The sequence below is a fragment of the Ambystoma mexicanum genome, chromosome 14 (genome assembly GCF_040938575.1).
Source record: "Ambystoma mexicanum isolate Mex_15411 chromosome 14, UKY_AmexF1_1, whole genome shotgun sequence".
Classification (NCBI taxonomy): domain Eukaryota; kingdom Metazoa; phylum Chordata; class Amphibia; order Caudata; family Ambystomatidae; genus Ambystoma; species Ambystoma mexicanum.
This window is the reverse complement of record NC_090940.1, coordinates 457947866-457974130: the sequence shown is the minus strand read 5'-3', so window position 1 is coordinate 457974130 and position 26265 is coordinate 457947866. Positions and strand designations below refer to the sequence as shown.

The 26265-nt window shown below is 45.7% G+C and overlaps 1 protein-coding gene across 1 annotated transcript in view; it reads right to left on the bottom strand.

Moving 5' to 3' along the window:
* The window catches only part of DICER1 (dicer 1, ribonuclease III), a 2611056-nt gene that overhangs the window by 615672 nt on the left and 1969119 nt on the right, over positions 1 to 26265 (bottom strand). Inside the window, exon 17 of the mRNA XM_069637684.1 lies at positions 12476 to 12629. Within this exon, the coding sequence (XP_069493785.1) occupies positions 12476 to 12629 (154 nt within the window). The remainder of the gene's footprint in view (positions 1 to 12475; positions 12630 to 26265) is intronic.

The following is a 26265-nucleotide window of genomic DNA, read 5'->3' as shown; positions in this document are numbered from 1 at the left end:
TTACGATGTTTTACTCTCTCCTGCTCTAAAAGGGGACAGAGGCCGACCTATATCAGGCCTTCTAACAGCTGTCAGGTCAGGGGGGACCTTGCGAATAGCCCACAACCTGAGATCGTCCTTGGCAATCCAGGCAATACTGTTGAAATGGGCAAAAGACGGAACATCCCAGGAAAAGCCAAGTCACAACCTTATCCTCTTATTGAACATCTATTGGAACCCAACGGAACCCAAAACAAATGACTTTCTGAACACCGTGGAAAAAATTTTAACAGACGTCGCTGAAACTTATGATGTGGATCACATCTTGATATGCGGCGACCTGAATGCTACTTGTCCTGTTTCTAAAGCTACAAAGACACTGCGAAACACCGCTAATTTACAATCAATAGCACGAGGACTTGCATGGTCTGAGTTGATGAAATCCCGGGACCTGTATAACTTGAACTCCCTAGAAACTGCTAGTCCCAAGATTCCAACATGGGAAAGTGAAGGAAAGGAAAGTACTATCGATTACATCTTTGCCTCTAAAGAGCTATATTCAATAATCAAAAGCTTTACGGTAGTGAAAACCACCTGCAGTGATCACAATCTATTAACTGCGACATGGTCAGCAACAACACACACTGGTAATCCCATACAAGCTCGAAACAAATTCACAAGGGAATCGGTTGAAAATGACATCAGATGCCTTAATTGACATTACAGCAATTTACAATAGACAATCCAATGCGAAAATTCTCACTGAAAAACTGGACTACTGTCCACTCCTCATTCCCTACTTGTGCCCAATGCATAAGAGAAGACCTGAAAAAACTCACCTGCATAAATATAATGAAGAACTGAGGATAAAGAAATCCTACTTACGAAAAGTAACACGACAGGCTAAACTAAACCCAACACAAACAAATCTTAAGTTGGCAACTATACAAAAAAAAGGCTACAAAGCATGGCTCCAATCAATTCGATGGGAACTCTATCAAGAAGACGCAGAGTCCATGTTGAGAGCAGTGTGTAAAAAGAACTCGCAAGATTTTTGGAAGCTAATAAAAAACAAATTGGCAGTCGCAGACAAGACCATTACCAACAGTGTCCCAGAAGAGAGATGGGTTGAATACTTTACCGATCTATTCAAAGAGCCAACGCCAATAGAAACTAAAGTGGCAAAATGGGATACATCGCAATGGATAACATGCTCCGAGCAGGTTATTCTGAAAAAGATCAGGAAGTTAAACAACTCTCGTGCACCTGGCCCAGATGGAATCTCTAACAATCACCTTAAACAGGATGCAAAAGCCTGGGCACCGTTAATAACGGAAATTTTCCGAAGATGCAGGATTACAAGAACCATTCCCGACACGTGGAGAACAGCTAATATCGTTCCTATTTACAAGAAGGGCTTGAGGAACGACCCGAAAAATTATAGGCCGACTGCACTTCTGGATGTGCTCGGAAAACTTTTCGGCTCCTTGGTGTTGGACGAACTTCAGACATGGCAAAAGGAGGCAAAATCAGCGGACCCATTACAATCAGGGTTCGAAAAGAACTTAGGTACCTCTATCAATATTATGCTGATTAGTATCTTGAAATCCAAAGTCTTTGAGGATCAACCAACAATTTTCATCGCCACGATTGATCTGGTCCAAGCTTTCGACCGTGTAAATAGAGGCAAATTATGGAAGAAACTGGAAAAAAAAAAAACTGCCCACTATTTATCCTCGAACCAATGAAGGCCTTGTACAGCGACACTTCAATCAGAGTCCGGCTCAATGCAGCCGGCTCGTTGTCAACAACCATACAGACGGCCAGAGGAGTCAAGCAAGGTTGTCCCCTGGCGCCGGCGCTGTACAAGGCACACATGGCGGACATAATGGACGCAGAAAATGACACCCGTTCCTTTCCTCCCCAAATAGGTGAGTCGAAAGTGACTCGCCTGCTTTACGCGGACGACGTCCTTTTACTGGACCAAACGCCCATCGGGCTCCAGAGACAACTAGATAGTCTCACCCGCTACTTAAAGAAAAACGACCTGGAATTAAACACTTCAAAGACCAAAATAATGATCTTGGGAAAAGCATCTAGACCAAGTAATCGCCCTCAATGGTTTGCAAACTCAGAAAAACTGGATACAGTAAAGAGTTTTACATACCTGGGGTGAAAGTATCTTGCAGCAGAATTGAAATAACGATGCAAGAACATCTGTTTTCCAAGGTAAAAACATTAGCAGCCCAAGCACTATCCCTGGAACGAAAATTCGGTAAATTTTCAAATCTACCGATAATAACATTCTTTAAGGCAAAAGCCACCCCGGCTCTGACCTATGGAGCAGAGGCAATGCCATCATCTCCCGAAGACGCTGTGGGCAAAACTGGAAGGCATATTTTGGCGGAGGGTTCTCCGTTTGCCAAACTCCACCCCTGTAGCAAACATCCGATGCGAACTAAGTTTGCAATCATTGAAATCAGTGGTGGAGAGAAACAGTCTGCTGTTTCTAGGAAAAATCTTAAGGCTCCCCAGACCAAAAATTTTGGACATCATTTTCAAAGAAATGAAGAGCGGCAAAAACCCTATGTTAACAACTTGGTATAACAGCCTTTTGGAACAAGCAGCACAAATTGGTTGTTCAGAATGGGAAATCGAACGCATTCCAGGGAAAATAAAGAAGAAGTTAAAGTTACAAGACTGGATTGATACGTTAGAAAAAGCGGAAGAACACATAATCCCGACCCATCATACAACCAACACTCAAAAGCTGAACGAAGTAAGAAACTATCTAAAAAAGTTCCCAGATAAAAGACTGCGAACAATCTTCTTGAGAGCACGTCTGAACATTCTGAAGACAAATGAGATTCTCTTTCTCAGGAAACAATCGGAGAATAACAACTGCCGCTATTGTATAAGGTCGGATACTGAGACACTACGACATCTACTTCTTCACTGCCCAGGAATGAATAAACTTAGACAAACCTATCTCCACCCACACGGATTAAAGTTTCAGACTGTCAGCGAAGAGAATTGGTGGAATAGGTTGATGAGCGGGGAGTCAACTACCTTGACTATAACGACTGCAAAATTTCTGGACAGTTTGAAGCTGGAAGAAAAGACATCTGAGAACAAATAGGAAATTGTTCTCGTCTTTTAAGAAGAAAATGAATATCTTAGAAGGTAACAGAAAGCACAAACAAACCAAACAGTTAAAGGGAACATGCTGAATCGAGTGAAGGAAAAAAAAATCTTGTAAAAATTGTAATACAATTAAACACAAGTAAAAAAAAAAAAAAAAAAAAACATAAAATAGTCCCCAGCACAAAAAAATGTCTAAAGTTATGAACTGTTTGTAACCTTATTTTTGTTTCTTTTCTTTGCAACTTTTTTGACCCGACCTTCAACATCTGCACGCTGTTGCTCCGATACATATCCGCATGTCTTCCCTTCCTCTTGCGCTGCAACGACTATATTTTCTTTATCCGCATAGATAGCACGGAATGAGGCTCCATCCCTGAAACATAGTATTTTCATTACTGTGTATCAAAATATTGTTAGCATAAAACACACGTGAGGACGAACACACATGTACATCTCAATAGCCAAACACGATTTAAACATTGTGTGGAACAATCAAACGACAAGTATTCGAGCTCTGATGACCTAGTTCGATGGAGCTGTCCGTATCCATACCTCTGGCTCTGCATGGACTGCCACGAATGATTGTATTGAAGAAGAGGCATCAGCAACTCCCTGAAACACAGTACTTGCGTTAATATGGTTTTCAATATTGTAAACATAACACACACTTGGGGTCGACGGCACAGGTACATATAAAGAGATAACCACAAATGTTGCATTGTCTAAAAGAATAAAGGAATATTTAAAAATGATCAGATTTAATCGACTTATTTCTCCGATTTCTTTACATCTGCATCACCTAAATGGGATCTTGTGATTGTAGTGGAAGCTCCATCGTCTCCCTGAAACACAGTACTTGCGTTAATAGGGAAGAAAGTATAGCAAATGGAATCACGTTATATGATCACGCTCGATGGAGCTGTCAGTATCCATAGTATCCATACCTCATGCTGCTGAAGAATATCTAGGGCTGTTGTCAATGTGGTGCGCACTTCCGAAAGCTGTTGCGCCGATTCGTATCCGCATGGTCCCGCTTCCACCGGAATTACTTGAATGTCAGGCTCTACATCAAGTGCGTGGGTTGATGATTTAACAACTGCCTGAAACATAGTATTTGCATTAGTAAGGATTACAATATTGAAAACACAACACACGCTTGGGGTCGACCGCACAGGTACATATCAACGGCTAACCACAAATGAAACATGGTGTAGAACAATCAAATGACAAGTGTTCCAGTCATGATGATCACGGTCGATTGAGCTGTCAGTATCCATACCTCGTGCTACTGAAGAACATCTAGGGCTGTTGTCAATGTGGTGGACGCTTCAGCATCTCCCTGAAAGACAGTACTTGCATTAGTATGGATAACACTAATTATAACTGAAAACAAACACCAGGGGACGACAACTAAGGTGTATATCAATTAGAAAACACTAACCAAAAAATTGGTAAAATAATCACACGATACATACAAACTATTACTTGACATGCATAAAACAAGTCTGTAGCAGAATAGCCAAGTATGATTACCTGATACACGCTAGAAGTGGTTGATAACTGCGAGCACGTGACGGAAGTAGAATGTTCTTGCTTCAGATTCAAGGGATAGTCAAGAAGTTGTAAAGGTAAATTATTGTTTGATAATGAAATGCCAATATTTAAAATTGCCATGTAAGGGGACAGAATACTTGAGTAATGCGCAATATAGCACAGTTCCCTGTGCCCATATATAGATTTCGTTTGTGGGTTATGAAATCTAAAAATAATATATTGATAAATGTCATTATTCAAAAAGCTATACACTCATATCAATGTCGAAAGTATTACAAATTGGAAACAACACCTAAAATATCAATGAATCCATTCGGCTACCTACACACTATCGCAAGGCCTAAAGCTAAAAACGGACACTTGACTCACCAGTGGCGGATTGTGGACGAATGGAGTGGGAATAGCGGTTGCGAGCAATTTTCGTGTCGATCGCCGTTTATTCTTCTTTGTTACCCAAGATGCGGTGTACATGTCCGAGGGAAAGTGCCGGCTGCAGATGCGGTATCGATCACACCCTCTTGTCCTCAAAGACTTGTTGGACTCTACTTTCCAGGTCATCCAGTGGATATCCGCAATGTCTGACCCATTCTCTTATTCGATCAACAGTTTTCGGGAATACATGCATTGTTGTGCCTTCAGATTTAGCATGGTTCTTCGAAGGGCAACCGCTAATAGAACAGGCAGGCATTGTTGAAAATTCTGAAAAGTAAATATCAAGATTATCATAAAACCTTGATGAATAAAAATGCCATAAAAAAAAGTAAATGAACCATACCATGCTAAATGCAAGGTTTGTTTTGGTCGCTGGAACTATACCAGTTCATCATGCGCGGCTTAGTATTTGCATAAATTACAGAAATGTTTTAAATTATGTGACTAAACTCTGAACATGTGACTCGTCCCTTGGATGTTGTGTCTTGCACGAAAAAAGAAACCATGCTTACATTAAAGACTGGACCCCGAAGGATGCAATTCGATGACAATTGACACATATGAAAATAAATAGATCTATTGATAGCATAACAATTGAAACTCAAGTCAATAGCAATGAGACCAATGACCATAGCTCTATTGGGTACTGTAATAGCAAATAGATTGAAATGTAAAAATGACCGAAATATGACTTGGATACATGGCCTTACCTTGACCAACAAACAGTTGGATTCAGCAGGCCGAGCAGTATGTTGCAGGAGAACAGGTAGATTGCCACAGGTAGCACACTGACGAGTTTGCTCGAAGCGGTCACAGATAGCACGGCGACAAGCAGATTAGCATAGATCTCAGTGCTTCTCAGGTAGAAGGTTCAGGAGTTGACTTGCAAAGCACAAAGATGTTCTCATGAGACATATCAAGTGATTTATAAAGTATTAGAAACAGGGGTGTGTTTGTGAATGAATGACGTGTGTATGTCGTGGTATTATGTTTATTGCAGGGGGGCGGCCTGCCTCAGGGGAGGCTTGCCTGGAGACATGGGGTCCGAGGAGGCCATGTGAGCGATGGCCCCTGGCGTGGGATACCTTTTGAAGTGTACATGCTGTTTGGCACTGTGGCCGTTTGCGCCCATCACAGCCCCACATGCCAGCGCTCATCCCCAGGTGCGAACCGCCTTTGATAGAGGGGGTGGGATGGATGGACCTGGGGCGTGCAGATAATGCACAGGAAGACTGCTGAATGGAGACACACTTATGTGGATTGCAGGGGGGCAGCCTGCCTCAGAGGAGGCCTGCCTGGAGACACAGGGTCTGAGGAGGCCATGTGAGCGATGGCCCCTGGGCGTGGGATACCTTTTGAAGTGTACATGCTGTTTGGCACCTTGGCCGTTTGCACCCGTCACAGCCCCCCATGCCAGCGCTCATCCCCGGGTGCGAACCACCTTTGATAGAGGGGGTGGTATGGATGGGCCTGGGGCGTGCAGATAAGGCACAGGAAGACTGCTGAATGGAGACACACTTATGTGGATTGCAGGGGGGCGGCCTGCCTCAGGGGAGGCTTGCCTGTAGACATGGGGTCTGAGGAGGCCATGTGAGCGATGGCCCCTGGGCGTGGGATACTTTTTGAAGTGTACATGCTGTTAGGTACCTTGGCCTTTTGCGCCCGTCACAGCCCCCCATGCCAGCGCTCATCCCCGGGTGAGAACCGCCTTTGATAGAGAGGGTGGGATGGATGGGCCTGGGGCGTGCAGATAAGGCACAGGAAGACTGCTGAATGGAGACACACTTATGTGGATGGCAGGGGGGCGGCCTGCCTCAGGGGAGGCCTGCCTGGAGACACGGGGTCTGAGGAGGCCATGTGAGCGATGGCCCCTGGGCGTGGGATACCTTTTGAAGTGTACATGCTGTTTGGCACCTTGGCTGTTTGCGCCCGTCACAGCCCCCCATGCCAGCGCTCATCCCGGGTGCAAACCTCCTGTGATAGAGGGGCTGGGGTTGAATGGGCCTGGGGCGTGCAGATAAGGCACAGGAAGACTGCTCAATGGAGACACACTTATGTGGATTGCAGGGGGGCGGCCTGCCTCAGGGGAGGCCTGCCTGGAGACACAGGGTCTGAGGAGGCCATGTGAGCGATGGCCCCTGGGCGTGGGATACCTTTTGAAGTGTACATGCTGATTGGCACCTTGGCCATTTGCGCCCGTCACAGCCCCCCATGCCAGCGCTCCTGAACCAAGCACATGGCTCGTTCATCTCCACAAACGTGTCCTTGCCCACGCACCCTTGCCAGTGGAAACTTACTGCCATTCTGACCCTGTGTCCCTGCAAGGTATTCTCTTCATGTGCCAGACCACTGACCACGCCATGATGCCCACCTAGCAGATCCCCAGCTAACATTAGACCCCTACTGCAGTATATCGTTGCCTATCAATAACAAATGCCACATACAGGGGTCTGAGGAGGCCATGTGAGCGATGGCCCCTGGGCACAGACCCACACTTCAAACAGTGTATTATAGTGGTCAAAACCCTTGACCTAAGGCCTGTATAATCCAATGTTAATTGATAGTATATATATATGTGTGACTTTTATAGAGACATAACCGACTGAAAGACTTTGAACAAGTGTTATTTAGTGCATGCATTATTGATAATATATTATGTTATCTTAGATAGTGACCACCCGCTTCACAGCGACCTGAACTTCACCCATTCCGAGCACAGATGTCTGCTGACGTCCATCCTTGAATGGAGACACACTTGATTGATTTAAAAAATTGAAACAACCGTTGTTAAAATATATGTGGTGTTTTATTTTGTATCTTATTTTGATGACACAAAAATACAAAACTTTACACATTGTACAGTTCAGGTTGCAGCACAGCGAGAGAAAATCCCCTGTACTGACCGCTGTCACTCGGGAACGTTTCTCTTATGGCACGAACGGCACAGGCGGGTATCACTCTTCGAACGCGGTGTCCAAGCCTCCCGTGAAGCCACCATGTGAAGGAACGATAGGCCACCAGCCTGTACCACCTGTGAAAAGGAATGAAACAAACTGTTTTTAAACGACCAAGATAAGTTTAATAAACGTTTGTTGTCAATGACAATTCTTGTAACTAATGGCATTCTGCTCGGACAAATGCTATCTAGACACTGCACGCTATTGAAAGACTTTTGTGCGTTAAAATTATATGTATATGTAATTTTGGATATAGTAGAAGACCATGAAATAGGAGTAGCATGACAAGCAGAGTATACTTACTCGTTACTCGGATTACGAGGACGAACAGTTGCGCGAAGTTCGTGCATAAGCACCATCATTATCCTCAACACGGACCGTGTGAGGTAGGCTTCCCTGAATTCTGGCAGCTCGGTGATGCATTGCGGTCATGGCTCGCCTTCCGAAATGTAGGCCACACATCCCGAGTTTTCACAGCAGCAGCAGTTCTCGTCCTCGGTTGACATTAGCTTGCACTGATTGCATGTCCACCAGGTGGAAACACCGTCCATGCGACTAGGTCCAGGCTCTTCAGCTGTTGAATCGTCCTCCCAACTGCCGTCCGAAGACCGATCGTTTTCGCGTGTTTCCCTTTCCAGTAGTTCCTCCCCGGTATACTCGGGCTCGTATATGTAGGGCATTATTGTAGCCATTGTGTGTTAAACAAACTAAAATAATTTATAGCGGTTGTACTGGTATCTGTTCACACGGGCTACAAGCAACGAAGGTAGCTGACCAGAGCACAGAAACGAGTCACAGAATGCTCAAAGTAACACAGAGAGAGGAATGGAATCGAAAATCTGCTGCTGTGTGTTGTTAAACGGTCTGTTTATACTTATTGAGGAAAGAGGCGTCCTGCCATTTCCATGGCGACACGTCATTAGCTGAAGCGCAGCGAATGTTGACACGAGACGTGCTTTGGCGTTGTGAAATGGGCGGTACGCGTCTGCTGATGACAGGCTCAGGGGGGGGGGTATGGTTTAGTGCTGCAAAAGCAGGTCAGCCAGGGCGATGGGGGAAATGATAGGATTATCACAAAATGGCAGCTCCCTGATGCCTGTTTTCGCGTGCGTTTAATGGACGAAAACTCAGGTAAGGTCCAAAGGAAATTTTTCTAAAATCGAGCAACTTAGGCTTAAAAACACATGGCCGACCCGTAGGGGCAATAAAAAATGTTGACCGAACCATTCCTTTAAGAGGAGAAAGTGAACCCTAACTTGATACAGACTGGGAAGAATATCTTGTGGTGAAACAATGACATTTGAAACCCAAGAACAAACCAAATATAAATTGGGCAGGCAGACACCCTGTTGAGGCTATTGTACAAAGCCTCCCATTTCCCTTTAGTTAGATTATATTTCTGAAGTGGTAGGGCCAGCTAGATGGATAGGATACGGATTGAAGAACTTTGTTTTGTTAGCTAGGGAACTTCCCTTATAGTGAGAGGGTTAGTTAAGCATTTTGATTCTTTTGTTTGATAAAACTTCTTCAGAATGAACGCTACTCATCTGAGTGGTTATTCTGGTTCACCACAGTACCTTCATTCTACTCATTTATTGTACACCTCCTAAAGTGTACATTTTTGTATGAAACGTTTACATTTTCGTATGAAAAGTGTACGTTTAGTCCATCATTTTAAAACTGCCAAAGTCACCTGCCACTTGCTGTACAGTTCATATGAAAAGTGTACATTTATTCCTTCACCTTAAAACTGACTTGAAAGTCAACTAAGACTTGCCTTTGATGTGAGTTTTTAGATGTTAACTGTGTAATGTACAAACTGTACAAATCATACGCTTTGTGTACAGTTAGTATGAAATATGCACATTCAGTGTGTGCATGCGTCATATATAGATTTGTATTTTGTTTATTTGTAAAGCGCAGCCAGGCCCAGGGGCATCCGGGCACATTTTTGCATATGGGTTACAGGACGTTGCAGTTACATTCAGTAAATAAGTAAGATACATAAGGGTTACAGCATGTTACAGTTGCATACAGTGAGTAAGGCAGACAACGATAAATAGTACAGTACAATATTTACAAAAACTATAGTGGGGCAGTCGACAAATCTAAAATCAAGGAGGTTAAACTGTCATAATGTCCAGATTCTGAAGCCAACTCTTCGTGTTACGCTTGAATACGTGGAAGGAGGGTTCTGATCTCAAGGAAGCAGGTAGTGTATTCCATAGCTTAGATGCCAATACAGGGAAGCTAATACCTCCCGAGTTATGCAGTTTGAATATAGGTATGGTCATTGTGTGTGCTTGGGCCACTCTAAGTGGTCCTGAAGACGTATGTGAGGTGAGTTGGTAGGTAAGGTAGGCTGGTGCGAGGTTAGCCCTGGCTTTGTGTGTAAGGGCAAGAGTTTTGAGTGATATTCTGTGCTCCACCGAGAGCCAGCGCAGGTTGCGTCTAGTCTCCGAGATATGCGACTTGTTAGGGATGTTGAGGGCTGCCCTGATGGCATTGCTCTGAATTACTTGTAACTTGTTAATATTTCTGTGGCTAGTACCTAAATATAGGGCGTTACAATAGTTAATTTTAGACAGAACTAGAGTTCTGGCAAGTGTGATGCAATTAGGAGTGGAGATGAACGGCCTGCAGGCGGTGATTAGTTTGCAGGTATACGCGGCTGATGATGCTACCGCGTTGGTTTGTTTGGATAGGTATAAAGTGGCATTGAGGTAAATGCCGAGAGTTTTAGTGTTGTTTGAGACGGTAATGGAGTTGCCATCTATAGTAAATAATTTGAAGGCAGAGTTTATTTTTTTCAATTTCGCGTGTGTACCAAGGATAAGCAGCTCAGTTTTTTCGTCATTTAAGCAAAGACCATGTTGCGCCATCCATGCTTGTATCACTGAATAGATTTCGTTAAGGGTATTGCTGTCAGTTCCATAGTCTCCAGAGATGGGGATGAGTATCTGGGTGTCGTCCGCATAGATACATAAATACATATCAAAGGTTAATATCCACCGACTTTCAACAATTATTTTCAGTTCACCAATTCCAGATAAAACCTAGGTGCCTGCAAACAATTTGGGAAAATCGAAGCAGACAATTTTGAGTTATTGGGGACGAAACATTTTTTGCCACTATGGGAAAACCTCATGTTAAAAGCTGTTTGAAAAGTAATTAAATTAAACATTTTCTAAACTATGAAGCAGTTAATGTACAAATTTAATATGTTGCATGCAAAGGTCAGATGCGTCAAAACCTTACTTTGGAATACTTTCAGATATTTTCATGCAAGTGTTTGAACGTTATTGAGAAAAGTCATTTTGTGAAACATCAGATACTTCATCTTAACCTTAACTATGCGTTGCGTTAGCGCAAAGGAATAATACACATAACATAGTGTTTGTTTAAAGATGCATGGGTGAAAAGTTTGAAAAATACTTTTAGTCGTTGGTGTACAGTCCTTAAAGCCTGACAGACCAAGTACTTCAAGAGAGAGAAATCGGGCCTCTGCTGTGTTGGATGCAGGACCGCAGGTACTTACCTTAACATTTGCTGGGCATGCTCTAAACTAAAGCAATATTGAGTTAAGATGTTTAGCAGAGTTATCATACTGCTACAGTTCAATACCTTTTTCGGCTGCAGTCTTCCTCTTTGGCAATTATGCACAAATGTAATATCCCATGAGAGCCCGAATGTTGAACTCATTGCAAAGTTGTTAACACAAAGTAGCACTATTGGTGCCAATTGAAAGTGCCTACATGTACCCTGGGTCGATGAATGGCTTGCTGGGCTTTACGACCTCTTGATCAATGAAAGGTTAACACATGCACTTCATGAAACTGCCCCAATCTGGGGCAACTCCTTGATATATGTCAAAAAAACTAAAATGAATAGCTTCCCCTTGAGGCGAATGCTCGGTCTCTCCACTATGGATAAATGGAAACTTAAATCAATGAATTTGGGGAAGGGGTTCTTTCGTGCTTGTGTGTATTTTATTTTTGGGGAAACATACTATATTCTTGAATGTCTTTGTGGTGTAATGGATCCGTGATTCTCAGATAAAGGGATGCTAAGGAGATGGGTGTAGGGTATATGTTGTAAAAATATATTTGAAGTACTTGTTTTATCTAGCTGAATGTTTTTGATGGTTGTTTTATAGTTTAAGTTTCAATTTTTCACATGCTGATAAAACACTAATTTTATTTTTTTTACAGAAGACAGCATGCAACTGTTTCATCAAATGTGGTGTATCCTGAAAATGGCAACTAAATGAATGAGCACAATGAATAAGCAGTTTGGTTCTTACTGTAACTAACAAAAATAAGCACATGAGGAGCGAAAAGAAACAGTAAAGGATCATATCTTTCTTATTGAACAGATGGAATACTGGCAGCTTCATTGTTTCATGTTACCTTGGAATGATAACTGCATCCTGGTAATCTTCTAATTTGAAAATGAAAGGACTTTCATTTGTATATTGAGTACAGGGGATGCCTGTACGTGCTTCAGACGTCTCAATATCTTCCATGAAATCAAAGTCAATGTCCAAAGTGCCGGAGTCATCCACTTGAAACAAAAGAAAATTGTCATAATACACGTTCATATGTTTTTGATGTGCAGATCATCATTGGTCTCTTTAAGAACTGAAACGTGCTCTCATACATGAAAATATTATATCTCAAAATCTGAATGGCAGTGATTATTTGCAATGTCTCTGTTTAAATTAGGTTTAGGCAAGATACAATAATTACTTACTTTCTGTATTGTTTCTGATGTCTGAGCCATCCACACCAACATTCCTCAAATGTATGATCCAAAAATGTCTAAGACATGTCCCCCTCTTTCTATTTGAATTTCAATCTGCTACTTCCCACAAAAACAAAAAGAAAACTGGTCATGTGTGGAGGCAGATCCTTCTCCCATTAGCTAGCCAGCATAAGCAATTCCTTACCTAAACCAGACAGAAAAGAGGCTAATAGTCATTCTCTCAGAAAGAAACTCGATTTTATTTTCTGCTAACACCAAAAACAAATCTTTTTTCATTATAGTTCCGCCCTATCATCTTGGATTAAAAGGTCTGCATGAATTCTGTGCATCAAGCACTAAGGTGCCACTCCAGGCACAACTAACCTCTGCTATATAAAAACAAATACAACAAACTTAACGTGAAATTACAAATATCATCCTGCCTAATGTCTTCAAGTCTGGCTTAAGTAACATTTTTAGCATTCCCAGGGGTGGCTCTGCTGCTTTGCAACAGCTCCTATCAGCTGCACTGGCACCTATGACTCCTAATATGACATCATGCATGGGGACTATGCAACCAGCTGTAGTTGTGATGGAGATAGGGAATGTATTGCAGGGAGGAAGAAAACAAAATCAATCAAAAAGAAGGTTACTGAATGCAAGTCATTGTATCTTCTAATTTACAACTCGCCCCACCATAGGTTCCTCATTTTAGGAAGTCTCCCAAAGCAGTACAGAACCTGGAGGAAGGTAAAGATCTTGTGGGATGTGTGGCAAAACCAAGTGGACAAACAATGAGAGAGACAGACCAAAATGACAGTTTTAAAGGGTTTGCATTTGAGCAATAACGGCAGTAAAATGGATTTAATGACAAACTCTTAACTCCACCAGCTGTTCTCTACTTGCCTCTATTACAGTACCAATATGATTACAATTATTGATTGTAATATCCCATATGCATAAGTGACATCTGGACTCCATCTTTAAATCAGCCACAAAAATAACCAGTAAGGTGGAAATGCTGATCTGAGACAAACTGAATTAAATATTTATTTCGCAATCAATTAAGATTACCACACAACCAATATATATGTTTCATGGTTCCTTTTCGATTTGTTGTCACAATTTGCAGTTTCAACCTACTTTGCCTCTGTTCAAACTAGGGCTTTATACCCCAATTGTTTGCTCTAGATTGAGCCTGAACTTCACAAATGCACTGCATTTGGCTCTATCCGGGAACAGGCTGACTGAGCTACATGATAGACTTTAAGATGCGTACACAGAGCCTGATATATTCGGTTAATCTTGCTTTCCCTCTGCAATAAATTCTGGTTCAGGTGCCATATAGTTGCTTTTTGCTTGAGAGCCTGAATGCTGACATTTGCCCCAATCTGATAGCCACTGCCCAGCTGAATCGTTATGTTTCACTCTGCAAATGCTGTCACTTGAAGATTATTCCTGCTATGAATGAATTCTTGAAAATCTTAAATGTCATCCTATACCTTCACATTTGACTTTTGCAAATGCAGGAAATTAAGGTTCTGCTAAACAGAAACTTAATGTCCTGCATTTTCAAAAGTCAGATGCGAAGGTATAGTAACACACTTATTATTTTCACCCTTATTTCTAAGGATACAAGACCCAACTCAAGTCTTAAAGCAGCCATGGGGATGCACTGTGCCATATCCAAGATTTTACACTAAAATCCAGAACGTAATAGACCTAAACACTGAATAATCTTGAGTTGGATAGGTTTCAGACCTGAAAAACATTGGTTCATTGGCCTGATAAAATTGGATTCAATGTGAAATGAAATGACAATTTTTTATTTCAAAAGCAGTAAGAGCAGAAGATACTGGACCGTATTCGGATGTGAGCCTGTCCTTCAAAACTCTTAGGCTTTCTTTATGGTAAATTAGAGAATCCTGGTAGCAAAATTCGCTATCGCCTGTTGGGACCTTTCAGGCATCACTGTCTGGATGTCAGCTTGTGGGAAGACGCAGCCTTTGGCCAGGCAGTGCTCAGGAATCTGTTTGCATAAAGTAGTTGGGGGCTCATCCCCTCCCAGTGAGTTTATAATGCGTTGGACTTGCCCATACAGTATGGAGGAAAGGGGACAGGACGCACGAGTAAGAACAAGTTACTCACCTTAGTGACTACTGTACTCCTAGTCCTTAGTCTAATTTCCTCCACACAACGCACCCTCCATTCCCTCAGCAAGTTATAAAGAGTATTTTGGGCAGCCGTTCCCGATGCAGTTAACTGGGGACTAAGGTTGGTGCCGTGGGGTGGGGTTAGCACGTGCAGTACCACCTAGCCGAGCGGCTACGCATGCGTAATTTAATGCATTTAAAGGGAAGTGTAGATGTTTACGGTGCAAAAGGCTCTGGTCCCTTCCCCGTATGGGAACACCCATACAGTATGGAGGAAAGGGGACTAAGAGTACAGTAACCAATACGGTGAGTAACTTGTTCGTATAAAAATAATATGCTCTCACCACCATTTTTATAACAATTACAATATTCCAACATTATATTTGGACTTCTAATTAATGCTAAATATCCTCTATTGAGTTAACTCTGTGTTTCGGGCATAAACTCACCTTTTTTCAGAAGTTACATGACTTGGGTCTTTCAATCTAGCTTAAAAGAACAAAAAGCACCATGTAAGTTATATCTACTACCCCTAATTCCTACACAATAATTATAATCTCGATTAGGATCAGCAATCACACAGCTGAATATCTTCAACGCAAAAGATTTTAGTGCCAAGAGAAGCGCCTTCAACTCAAGGTAATTTATATGCCTCAATTAACCACAAGCCGTGAGCATAGAGACCCCGACGTTGCTCCTCACTCGTCTAGTGAAGAGTCTGTGGTTATCTCTACCAAATGAGGAGGGGGATGGAAGGGATCTCCCGCCATCAGGTTGGACCCATCCTTCAACCACTGATCGATTGAGAGCCAGACTCCTAATCCCACGATGATGCAAGATGCTTCTGAATCTTTCTCATCTTGAGCCTCGATAGTGGGATAGATAAGATGCATGCAGCTGGGTGACCCAACAGGTGCCAGAAAAAGCTTCACTGTTGCCAGGATATTCCTCTGCCTCTACGGAGTAGGGAAAATTCTGGGTTGGACCGTATAACACTGGAAACCGATGAATGTTAGCCTCTGTGTATTGCATTGACTAAGAATCCTAAATCAAACAGGAAGTTTACCAACGACTGCAGCGTCCGAGAAGCTTACTGGGGCGAATTCGCCCCGATGAGCCAGTTGTCGAGATCAGGGTAGACGTGCTGACCCCCACTCCTCAACAGACTGGACAAAGCATTCAAGATCTTCGTGAAGACCGGGCATGGCATTCAAGCCAAAAGGCAGAACTCTGTACTGAAAGTGTGTTAGGAAGGATTTCCATGTATGTATAATTTTCCCTCCAGTTGTGAACCCCCCAACATTTTGCTGTTGTCTGACCATCCTAGCCTGACTTTTCCCAGTGCAGACCAGCCTTCTGCTGTACTCGGCTGCATTTTCGCTCACTTTGTTATGTGGAAACTGACATGCCCTTAAATACAGTCAGTACTGGGAGACTTTGTTTCCCTTAGTCTTTCACTTTGTCGCTGGTTTTTAGCAACATGTTACCAGTGCACAAAGGGCCTTACAGGACAGTGCGCTCAGGTGTTCCTTTAATTTTTAAGGCCCTAGACACCCTCAAAGGATTTTTCGGTAGAAGTACAAATGTGCCTCGGACAGAGCTGGTGGCAGCTTTTATTTTTCATTCATTGTTAACCCTTACTTGTGGTCCATATCGTGTTTACCGCGTTTGGACCCAGACAGTGGCTCGGCCCCAAAATCGCCATTCCACAAGGTCCTTTGTTCTGTCCTTTGGCCATCTTGTCCCTTTGCGCCTTCCCTAGGTCGAGCAGAGCCGGGAAAACCCTTATTTGGTCATGCAGATCCCCGCGCAAACCAAAGCTTTCGCAGGCTTCTGCATGCCTTGTGTGTGTGCCTCCAGGATACACATCCTGGGTGACAGAGAGTCTGGTGTGCTGGGAATGAATCGGGCCACCCTGGTCCGTGATTGTTCCACATCTGGTGTGGGTGTATGTGAGCAGATCTCTCATTGGGTCCTCTTTGTTTTGGCATGATGGAGATTCTGGATAAAAGAAAGTCCCAAACACCCACACCAGGTGCATCTCTTGAGTTCTCCCCAAACTTAGGATAGGACCCACGTATCCTGAAACCAAGAAGCCGAGCAGAGGAACTGCTGGTAACCCGCTGGAAGGTTTGGCACCCTGAGCCTATTGTTGTCCCGGTGGACCCCCCTGTTTCTGATCGAACTTAGAAGGTCTGCCTAGGCGCGTCGACCCACTGGAAGAGTGAGACTAACCATTCTCGGCACCTCCACCTTAACCTAAAAGCAAGCCTTTTCGGAAGTGTTCCTGGGCCAACCACTGAACTGACCAGCTTGCACAGGACCTTTGCCCTGGAACCGCTGCTGTCTTGAGTTGACACTTGAGACTTTGGAGTTTGTAAGCACTGAGTATAAGGCACTCTCCAGCATAGTTTTGTATACGTAGGCACCCTAGGTCTGGAATTAGGAGAGTACGCCTGAACCCGAGTGCATGCGGTCACCGTGTTGCCCAGCAGTGGTGACAAACTTCGAGGGTGCAATTCTGCTGTGCCCCCCTTTGCCCTGAAACGAGCTGCAGTGAATTTGAGCTGATCCCTTAATAGCTGAGAAATCACCACTGTCCCACCACGGAATCATCCCTGGAACTCAGCGGCTGAAAGCAGCAGAACCACACAATTGCAGGATTTTAACCCTCAACCGAAGCAGACTAGACTGCCAAAGTTTGGTTACAGAGTGTGCCGAGGGTCGGTGAGTACTTGCAACCCTTACCGGTGGCCCCTGAAGCATCAATCCTATTTTACTCACAAGTGTACTCTGAGGGCACTCTTCTTTATTGAGGTAGCCTGAGCTACTGAGCTATTCCCAATTCTTGGATCCTGTTCTGCCCTTTTGGGCAGACCCTCCTCGATTAGTGGGAACTTATTCTACACTGCCTCACCCACCTGCTTGAGCTGCTGCAGCCCCTGCAAGAGACCCCGTTTTTGCCCAACCACATGATCCCTTGCACCTACATCCAAAAGTAGTTTTGAGCATAAGGCTCCTCTCATTGTAGGGATTGGACTGCCTCTCAGTTAGGGTTTGATGAGTGAAGGACTGCCTAAAGTATATTCGCACTGTTTGGTCCCTTTCTTCACAGGTTGTGGACCCTTACTGTGCACTATTCCTTAAGGCCATTGGTATCTGTATATATGTTTGATAGTAGTGTTGTGTTTGTTTAGTTCTTACTGCTGATATTTGCTTTGTGTTTGATTTAAAAAGGCCATTAATAAATGTATATGTATTTTTGATATATACACCTGACTAAGAGTAATTTGTAGAGTCGGTTGCTGTGTGTGCTCATTGTGGGCTTTCAATCACCCTCCTGAGAGCTAGTCTGGACTGCTGCCAATGCTACCTTGATTGATCTGGCTTGTCCAGAAGGTTACCCAGTTCCAAGAAACTAGACTGGCCTTCTGAACCTCTGCCCACCAGGTCAGGGTTCAGAAATCCATCTTAACAAAGTGCCTGCCCCTGAAGGAGAATCGAAGGAAATTTCCATGGGATTCTCAAATCGGTATGTGTGGATATGCGTCCTTCAGGTCCAGGGCACACAGCCACTCCCCTACACAGAGAGACTCTGCAACCTGAGCCAGTATTACCATTTTTTACTTTGGTAGAGGTAGGTAGAGGAAAGATAGGTCCAACACCACTCTCAGGCCTGCCTTTTTTTTCTTTTGGCTACAGAAGAGCCTGGAGTAAAATCCCTTGCCTACTTCTATTGCAGGTACTTTCTCCACCGAGCGGGACTGTACTGGAAAAAACTCACCCCTTCCCTGAGCAGGCTAGGGACCATATCTGTAAAAGAGGGAGTGAAGAAGGAGCAGGGTGAGGGACATTGCTGAAAATGTTGGAGGCCAAATGAGTGGGACAAAGTAGTGTGCCACAAAAGTTGGGGGGTGGGGGGAAAAAACACTCTTGTCCCCCCTAAAATTACACCCATGTGAGGGACAGGCAAACGAAAACCCCCTGAAACCACAGACATTTCCCAATGAGAATAGGCAACACCATTGCTCTTTGTGCATAGCTACTCTGCTCCCCACAGGTGACTTGTGAATTTGGACGGGGAAGTCACTGTTGTTAGGGAGAATTCTCATAAATATGTTAATTCCCTTCACCTTAGAGACCCCCAGAAACTTTGCTGGATTTTGAGGACTTGATTTATTACCTGGATAGACTGTGAACCTTTTTTTCCCCACTCTCTCATGTATTTTTATGTGTGTTTTACTCTTGTGTTCTTTGATTATGGAGTTTTAGACAACTCCATAGGCATCATCTTTTCATTTGTGTCACACAGCACCCTCAGTGCAGTGACACAGTGGAAGCCTTTTAGGCTGTCCCAAGGTTTAAATACCTTCTCTGGGATAAACTACTGTTTCCCAGAGAAAGTAAAGTGAAATTGGCTTTACTAGTCTTTCCAACTTCCTAGACCCAGCACACACTATCTTACAATAGAGTGCTGGAGGCGTTACCTAGTATCCCCGATGTCTAGAAACTCATGTAGCAGTCAAATGTTACCCTTTCCTCTCGAAATGGCTGGTGGCAGTGGTTTTACAATGAACTAGCATGATTTTTCCCAACCGCGAACACCGGTAGCGTTAAATCGCGGGAGCCATGTTTTTCAAGATGGTGTCTGAGCCTCCTTTGTTTAAACGGGTGCCAGTCTTCTTTTTTCGCCATTTCTTTTTGGAAAGGTCCTTCTAGAGTTTGTCTCTGCATGACAAACCAGGTTTGGTCCCTTTGTTCCTACGCCTTTGGTGGGCTTCAGGACTGAAGACCGCCTCTGGCGCCCAAGTGTCTGGGGTGGCCAGGAAGAGAGGGAGGTGCCCGAAACTCCCTGTGCTTAGTCACCTAGGAGATCCAAATGCACTCTGGCGTGATTGGCTGGCTGACTGTCCGGCAAGGAGAAAACTGTTTAAAAGGCGAGTCTCTTAGCTTGGAAGGCAGATTCGACCACTGGAACAAAAAAAACGAAGACGAGCTGGAAGAGCACGGCTGCTGCAACTCCTGGACCGTTGGTTTCCCTGGTGAAGACCTGCTGCAGGTCTGAATCGCCAAGTTCATCTTGACAGAGAAGCCCTTCAAGGACAACTTCCCCCTTTGAGTTGGTGGGACCAATCAACTCCTAAGCCACCAGGATACCAGTCTGGGAGCTGATTGTATTTTCCTCATAGTGCTGCAGGAAACCGAATAGCCAGGGAGAAGGACACCAGTTTGTGTGCTTAAGTATGGCTACCGGAATCAAAGATTTGCCTTTGCCAGCTTTTTGACCAGTCCCAGTGCAGTGCAGGAGTCCCCTGACGTCTTCCCTCTTGTCCCCACGACTGAGGCTCAGGAACAGCGAGATCTGCAGGACCTGCCAGGAACAGACTTCTTCAGCTGCATCTTTTTCTTCATTGTAAGGTACTTTGAAAACCAGACCGAGAGAACTTACCTCTCTCTGCGTAAGTGTGTGAAACTTTGGCAACTTGCAGCCCTAGTCAGCATGTGACCCGACATAAATCTTTCTTTTACGAACTACTTCTGAGAACTTTGGCAAAGACTTTTCCGTTTAACTTCCAGAAATGCTTTATCCTATACAAGACTTTAGCCCACTGACTTTGGCCTAACCTATTGCATTGAATCAACTCTTCTGGTGAACTCAAATTATTTGCACTGTTTTAGAGGAACTGTAACATTTGTTTTATTAACTTATGCCTTTTCGCTCCTACTTCAAATGCTCTGAATCCCATTTCGCTCCTCATTCAAAGTAGTTTAAATGCCTCAGAACCTGATCTTGTGAAGTACTGAAGTATATTTTTGTGTGATATAGATTGCCTCCTTCTAGTGAATGTTTTATAAATGACTGTAAAATAAATTAATAAGTGTTTTAACAAGAAACCTTGAGTATAAGAGTCTATTTGAATACTTGTAATTATAGACCTCTGTGTAACACCCTTACATCTCACATTCCCTCTTGAGATAAGCCTGACTGCTCAGCAGCGCTACAGCAAAACTGTGTAGTACAGACTTATACCAAAGGTTGATTTTGCTTACACCTGTAGTCCTAGTTGTGTGTAGTGGTCCCAAGGGGTACATCATACACTTGCCTAACAACTGCTTCTTTCGGTCTGAGACTGCTGCAGAGGACAGGGGCGAATAAAAACCCTTGTTGCTGGTGCTTTGTTGCTTCGTCCAGTGGGCGTTAGGAGAGCGGTTTGGTTGTCTGCACCTCCACTTCTGGAAGCCCCTAAAGCCCCCAAATGTGCGCGATCTACTGTCTTTCCCCCTCTTGGTGTGAGGGAAGCTGTCCGCCGCTGGCTTGTTGAGAATTGCCAAGGAGTTTGCAGTCTGTGTGCAAGCTTTTTTAGTGAGCTCCTAGTCTGTAGACGAATGGAAAAGCTCACTTCCCACTAAGTCTAAAATTCTCTCCTGGACATCAGCCAAGCCGAACTTAGGTTGACACCATTGCACATGCCACAACTAGCCATAACTATGTGAGCTGGTGGGGATTCCAGGAGGTCCTATGCAATAGTTATAGCCTCATAGATGCCTGACTTGAACACAGCTTACCTCTCCAACGGTAGATCTTGAGTAAAATCTGCATTCTTTCACCAGAGCCGTTGATTCTATGTCAAAACCGGGGGCGAGCATTATGCTTAAACTCCTTTATTACTGCCTCCAACAGCTTTTCAAATCTTTAACTTTCTTTTTTTTATTTAATTTTTTATAACAGTTTGAAAACTGCAAACATGGGAATAAAACAAAAAAACACATAGAAAGAAGATGTAGCCAAACTACAGTCCCCATGAGACCTAGCAGCTTAGTAGTCCTGAGCCTCTGTCCTGCTATCCAATCCGGACTCTCTCACAAGTACAAATCTCTGCTGCTCTATGTCCCTTCCTCTTTTTTTTTGCTGCATACCGACAGCTAAGTACCTTATCATTTGAATTACAACATTACACATGTGTATATGTATATTCATAGAGTTAAAGCGTGGCGAACATTGCGCATGAGATGAATACCATACTTCTTAACAATGATTTGTATATACTTTCACTTTAGAATGCTATATTTATGCGCGGTAGTCATTTTTCGGGAAAGCAGAGTAGCAACTTCTTCGCTCCTGAGGCATACAGACCGCTAAGAGAAGCGCAAACATAGCGTTTCTGCGGTATTACAGAGGTGGACACGGAATTGGATACGAAAAAGAAAAAAAAAAGATTTACAGCTTGCAGAGAACAACCAATATAACTATTGCATCTCCACCCAGGTCACAGTTGCATACTGCTAGTGACAGTGCCAGTCTTCCACACTACCACCAGCCCTGAATCATGGCTTATGACATGGGAAACGAGGTTTGGAGCGAATACAGTGAGCAGGAACAAGAGCTAGGAGAGGAGGAAATCGACCTCTCAAAGTTTTAAAAAAGTATTGGGAGATTCCAAGATGGCCGACTAGTCGGGAGGACGCACCGCCTTGCGCTCCCGACCTGCACTTACTAATATTGCCCGCCCGTTGATCCAGCGGCCCTCTCCGGCGTCGGAACGGGCGGCTGTCGGCCCCCCTGCAGTGACTGGTGAGGCCCGGGTCGGGACCCGAGCCCCTGGTGTGGGTCCGGCGGCTGGTGCTGCGAGCGCCCGAGGGTCCGGGCCTGCAGAGCCGCTTAGCGAGCGGCCGCCGATCGGAGCGGGGAAGGAGCTTCAGCCCCTCGGGGGGCCTGGGGCGCCCCCGCCGGTGCTCCGCCAGTGCTTCCCTGTCAGCCCCCTGCACCCTGGGAGTTCGGTCCCCCAAGTCGCGGGGGAGAAGCGTGGAAGGGGCCGGGAGCCGTGCCCCCGGTGTGGCCGCGGCTGACGGAGCTGGGCCCGAGGCGGTCTGAAGCCTCGGGGCTGTCCAGAGCGCCAGCGGTGGTGCCTGTCCCCTGTGGAGCTGTTTGGGGAGCCCCGGGCGGGCGGTCCGCCGGGGGACTGTGGAGGCCCCCCTGAGCTCCGGGAGAGGAGCGAAGTTGCAGCGTCTTGGGGGCAGAGCGTTACCCAGATTTGCAGCGGTGCCTGTCGGGCGTTTTGGAGGCGAACCGGGGGAGAGCTCGGTTGGAGGGGCTCGGGGGGCCCAGGCGGGCATCCTGCTGGGGGTTTGTGGCCGGCCCCCGGGCTCCAAAAGAACTGCTGGCATGTGCTGCACCCCCCCTTTGGGCCCATGTGGAGGGGCTGCCTGTGTGGAGTGGTGCGGGCCTGGAGGCTCACTTCTGACAGCTTGGAGGTGGTGGTGGGGGGGTCCTTCCCTCGGCTGGGCCTCTTGGGCGGGCGGACTGGCTGCTGGACCCCGCTGGGGGGCTGCTTTTGTGGATCACCCTGCTGATCTTCAGCAACTTGCATCGTGGACGGAGAGCATTGAGGAGTGCTGGTCAATCGGTGCCCCTTCAGCAAAGTAGAAGACCCCTAGTGCCACGGGAGGGGAGTTGTTCCCACGGTTGCTCCGCTGTTGCCAGGGGCAACAGTTGCGGGGGAATATACCCGGCTGAGTGAGGCGCTGGGTGGGCCTGTGGGTCCCTGACTCGGCTGCCCCGGAGCAGCGTTCAGGTCCGGTGTGGCCCTTGTCCCTGCTTCCGCGCTGCCCCTGCCTAGGGGGTGCCTTTGAGGACATTATTACCTCTCTCTGTCTTCTGCCACTTGGGCTGTCAATGTCCAGGAGCAAGGGGAAAGAATGCCCTTCCCAGGGAAAGATGTCCAGGAAAACTACAGAGGGCCCCCTCATGAAACTTTGGCCCAAGGACATGGAGACCACAGAAGCTCGAGACTCGGTTCAGGGGCTGTCCGGGTCCTCCGCCGGGCCCTCCCAAGAGGGCCAAGACACGCCGTTAACCCAGGAATTACTCTCGCGCCTTATGGGCGAACTGTTAGAGAAGAACACGGCGGCCGGACAACAACAGATGTACAAGCTACGAGAGGACCTGGCTGAAAGCCTAGGGGATCTCAGAAGAGACGTTAACAAGGTCGAGGAGAGAGTTGACACTAACGAGAGGGCCATCCAGGAACTGACGGAAGATGTGAGAAAAGTGGATACCCTACTCGAGACATTGGCGGTGGCTACACAAAACCTTGAGCTGCAAGCGGAAGACCTGGAGAACAGTTCTACAAGGGCGAACATTCGAGTGAAATCGCTGTCAGAGGATATCCAAGACCAAGAGCTCCCGTCCATGCTGAAAGGCATATTTGTCGACTTGTTGGTTGTCACCCTGGATTTTGACATGCAGTTTGACAGGGTCCACATGGTGGGTCCGAGACACTTGGAGCCGGGATCCAGACCAAGGGACGTGTTGGTAGCCTTCCACAGTTATGCGACGAAGGAGAGAGTTATGGAGAGAGCGAGAAAGGCGGCTCGAATCGCCTACAACGGCCAGGAAATCGCACTTTATCATGACCTGGCGAGGATTACGCTTATAAAGAGGCGACAAATGGGCCCAGTTTTGTCCTTCCTCAGATCTCAACGGATCAGCCACAGATGGGCCCATCCATTTGGTCTGTCCTTCGCCTGGCAGGGCTCTCAACACAAGATAACAACTTGCGATCAGGGCCTGACCTTGCTGGGCCTGGAGGACCAACCCTTACCCCCCACGCGGAGGGTTGGAGAGCAGCAGCCTCCGCGCAGACCATGGGAGTGGTCTACTGCTAAGCACAGGAGGGGTCGGAAGAGATCCTCTGGCCCGTGTCCCGAGCGACAGGCTAAAAATGGCACTCTTGAAGACGTGGCCGGGCAGAGTGGTACCTCGGTGGTGTCATATCAGCCCGATGGGTTTAACAAGTTTTTGAGTAGAGGCCGGGGAGGGCTCTAATGGAAGCTGTTTAAGGGCTCGGGCTGGGCTGTGGGTTTATGTTGGGGGTTCAAGATTCAAGGTTCAGACTTGAGTGGCATCAAATAGGTCTCATGGCGGGAGATTTTGGGGCACCAAACGATTGGAATAGGGCTGAGAAGGTTCCCGGGGACTCTCCAGACCAACATGACACGGGCAGATGGCTAACGCTAACGCCTTAAAATTCATGTCACTAAATGTGAATGGGCTTAATTCCCATATAAAGAGGTGAAATGTTGAGCGCTTTCTTAGGCGGGAACAGCCCCACGTAGTGGCATTGCAGGAAACTCATGTACAGACGAAAGATTTACATAGGATTAGATTCTGGGGCTATTCCCGTTTGGTTCAGGCTACACAGTCATGCAAGAAAGGGGGGGGTGTTACTAGCTATACGGGACGGGTTAGGAGTGACTATTAAAGACATCCAGAAGGATAATCAGGGTCAGTATCTTGCAGTGTTGCTGGAGGGTAGGGGCCAGTCCTTTACGGTGGCAACCTTTTATGCGCCCAACCAAGATCAGGACCCCTTCCTACAGAAATCCCTTACTCGCCTGGGGAAATTTGCAGTGGGGAATATCCTCCTAATGGGTGATTTTGACCTAGCCTGGGACCCTGCTAAAGATAGGAGCTCCTCGACATGGGATAAACAGGGGGGCCCGTCTGGGGACTTGTTAAAGAAAATGCATGATCTGGCCGTAGTGGACACGTGGCGCGAACTATATGGCTCGGCGGAGGGGTATACTTTTTACTCGCATGCGCATAGGTCACATTCGCGGATAGACTATGTCTGATTCTCGAAACCACTGTTGGGAAGGGCCTTGGCATTTGAGGTGGGTGCGATCGTTTTGGGGGACCACGTTCCGCTTACCCGTTCGTTAGCGGTGCGTAGAGACCCTCCGGCCATCTGGAAGTGGAGATACCTGGTTTCCCTGTTTCGAGACCCTCTCCTGGTTAGCGAGATAGAGGATGAGGTGGGGGAGTACGCCTCCCACAATAAATGGGAGGATTCAACTCCTCAGATTTGGTGGGACGCATTGAAGGCCACGATCAGGGGCAGGATCATCGCTATCAAAGCTAGAAGGGAAAGGTAATTAAGGCTTGAGGAGATATAGCTGGAGGAGCGGCTCAAGGAGGTTATGTCTCGCATGAGCCTTAGAATGTCGGCTGCCACTAAAAAAAGAGTATAGGTGGCTTTGCGGTCAGTTGAACCTCATACAAACCAGAGCAGTTGAACGGAATCTTTGCCGTTACCGACAGAGGTTCTATGTTAAGGGTAATAAGGCTGACCGCTTGTTAGCTAGAAAGCTCTGAAAGGAGGCCGGGGATAGAACCATACTAAAAATAAAGGGTTGGGAGGGGGGGCTTGCTCACGTCGCATTCGGACATTGAGGGGGCATTTACTTTCTATACTGCCCTTTATAGTTCGAGTTTTCCTCAGATCGTAGAGCAAGAGGCATAC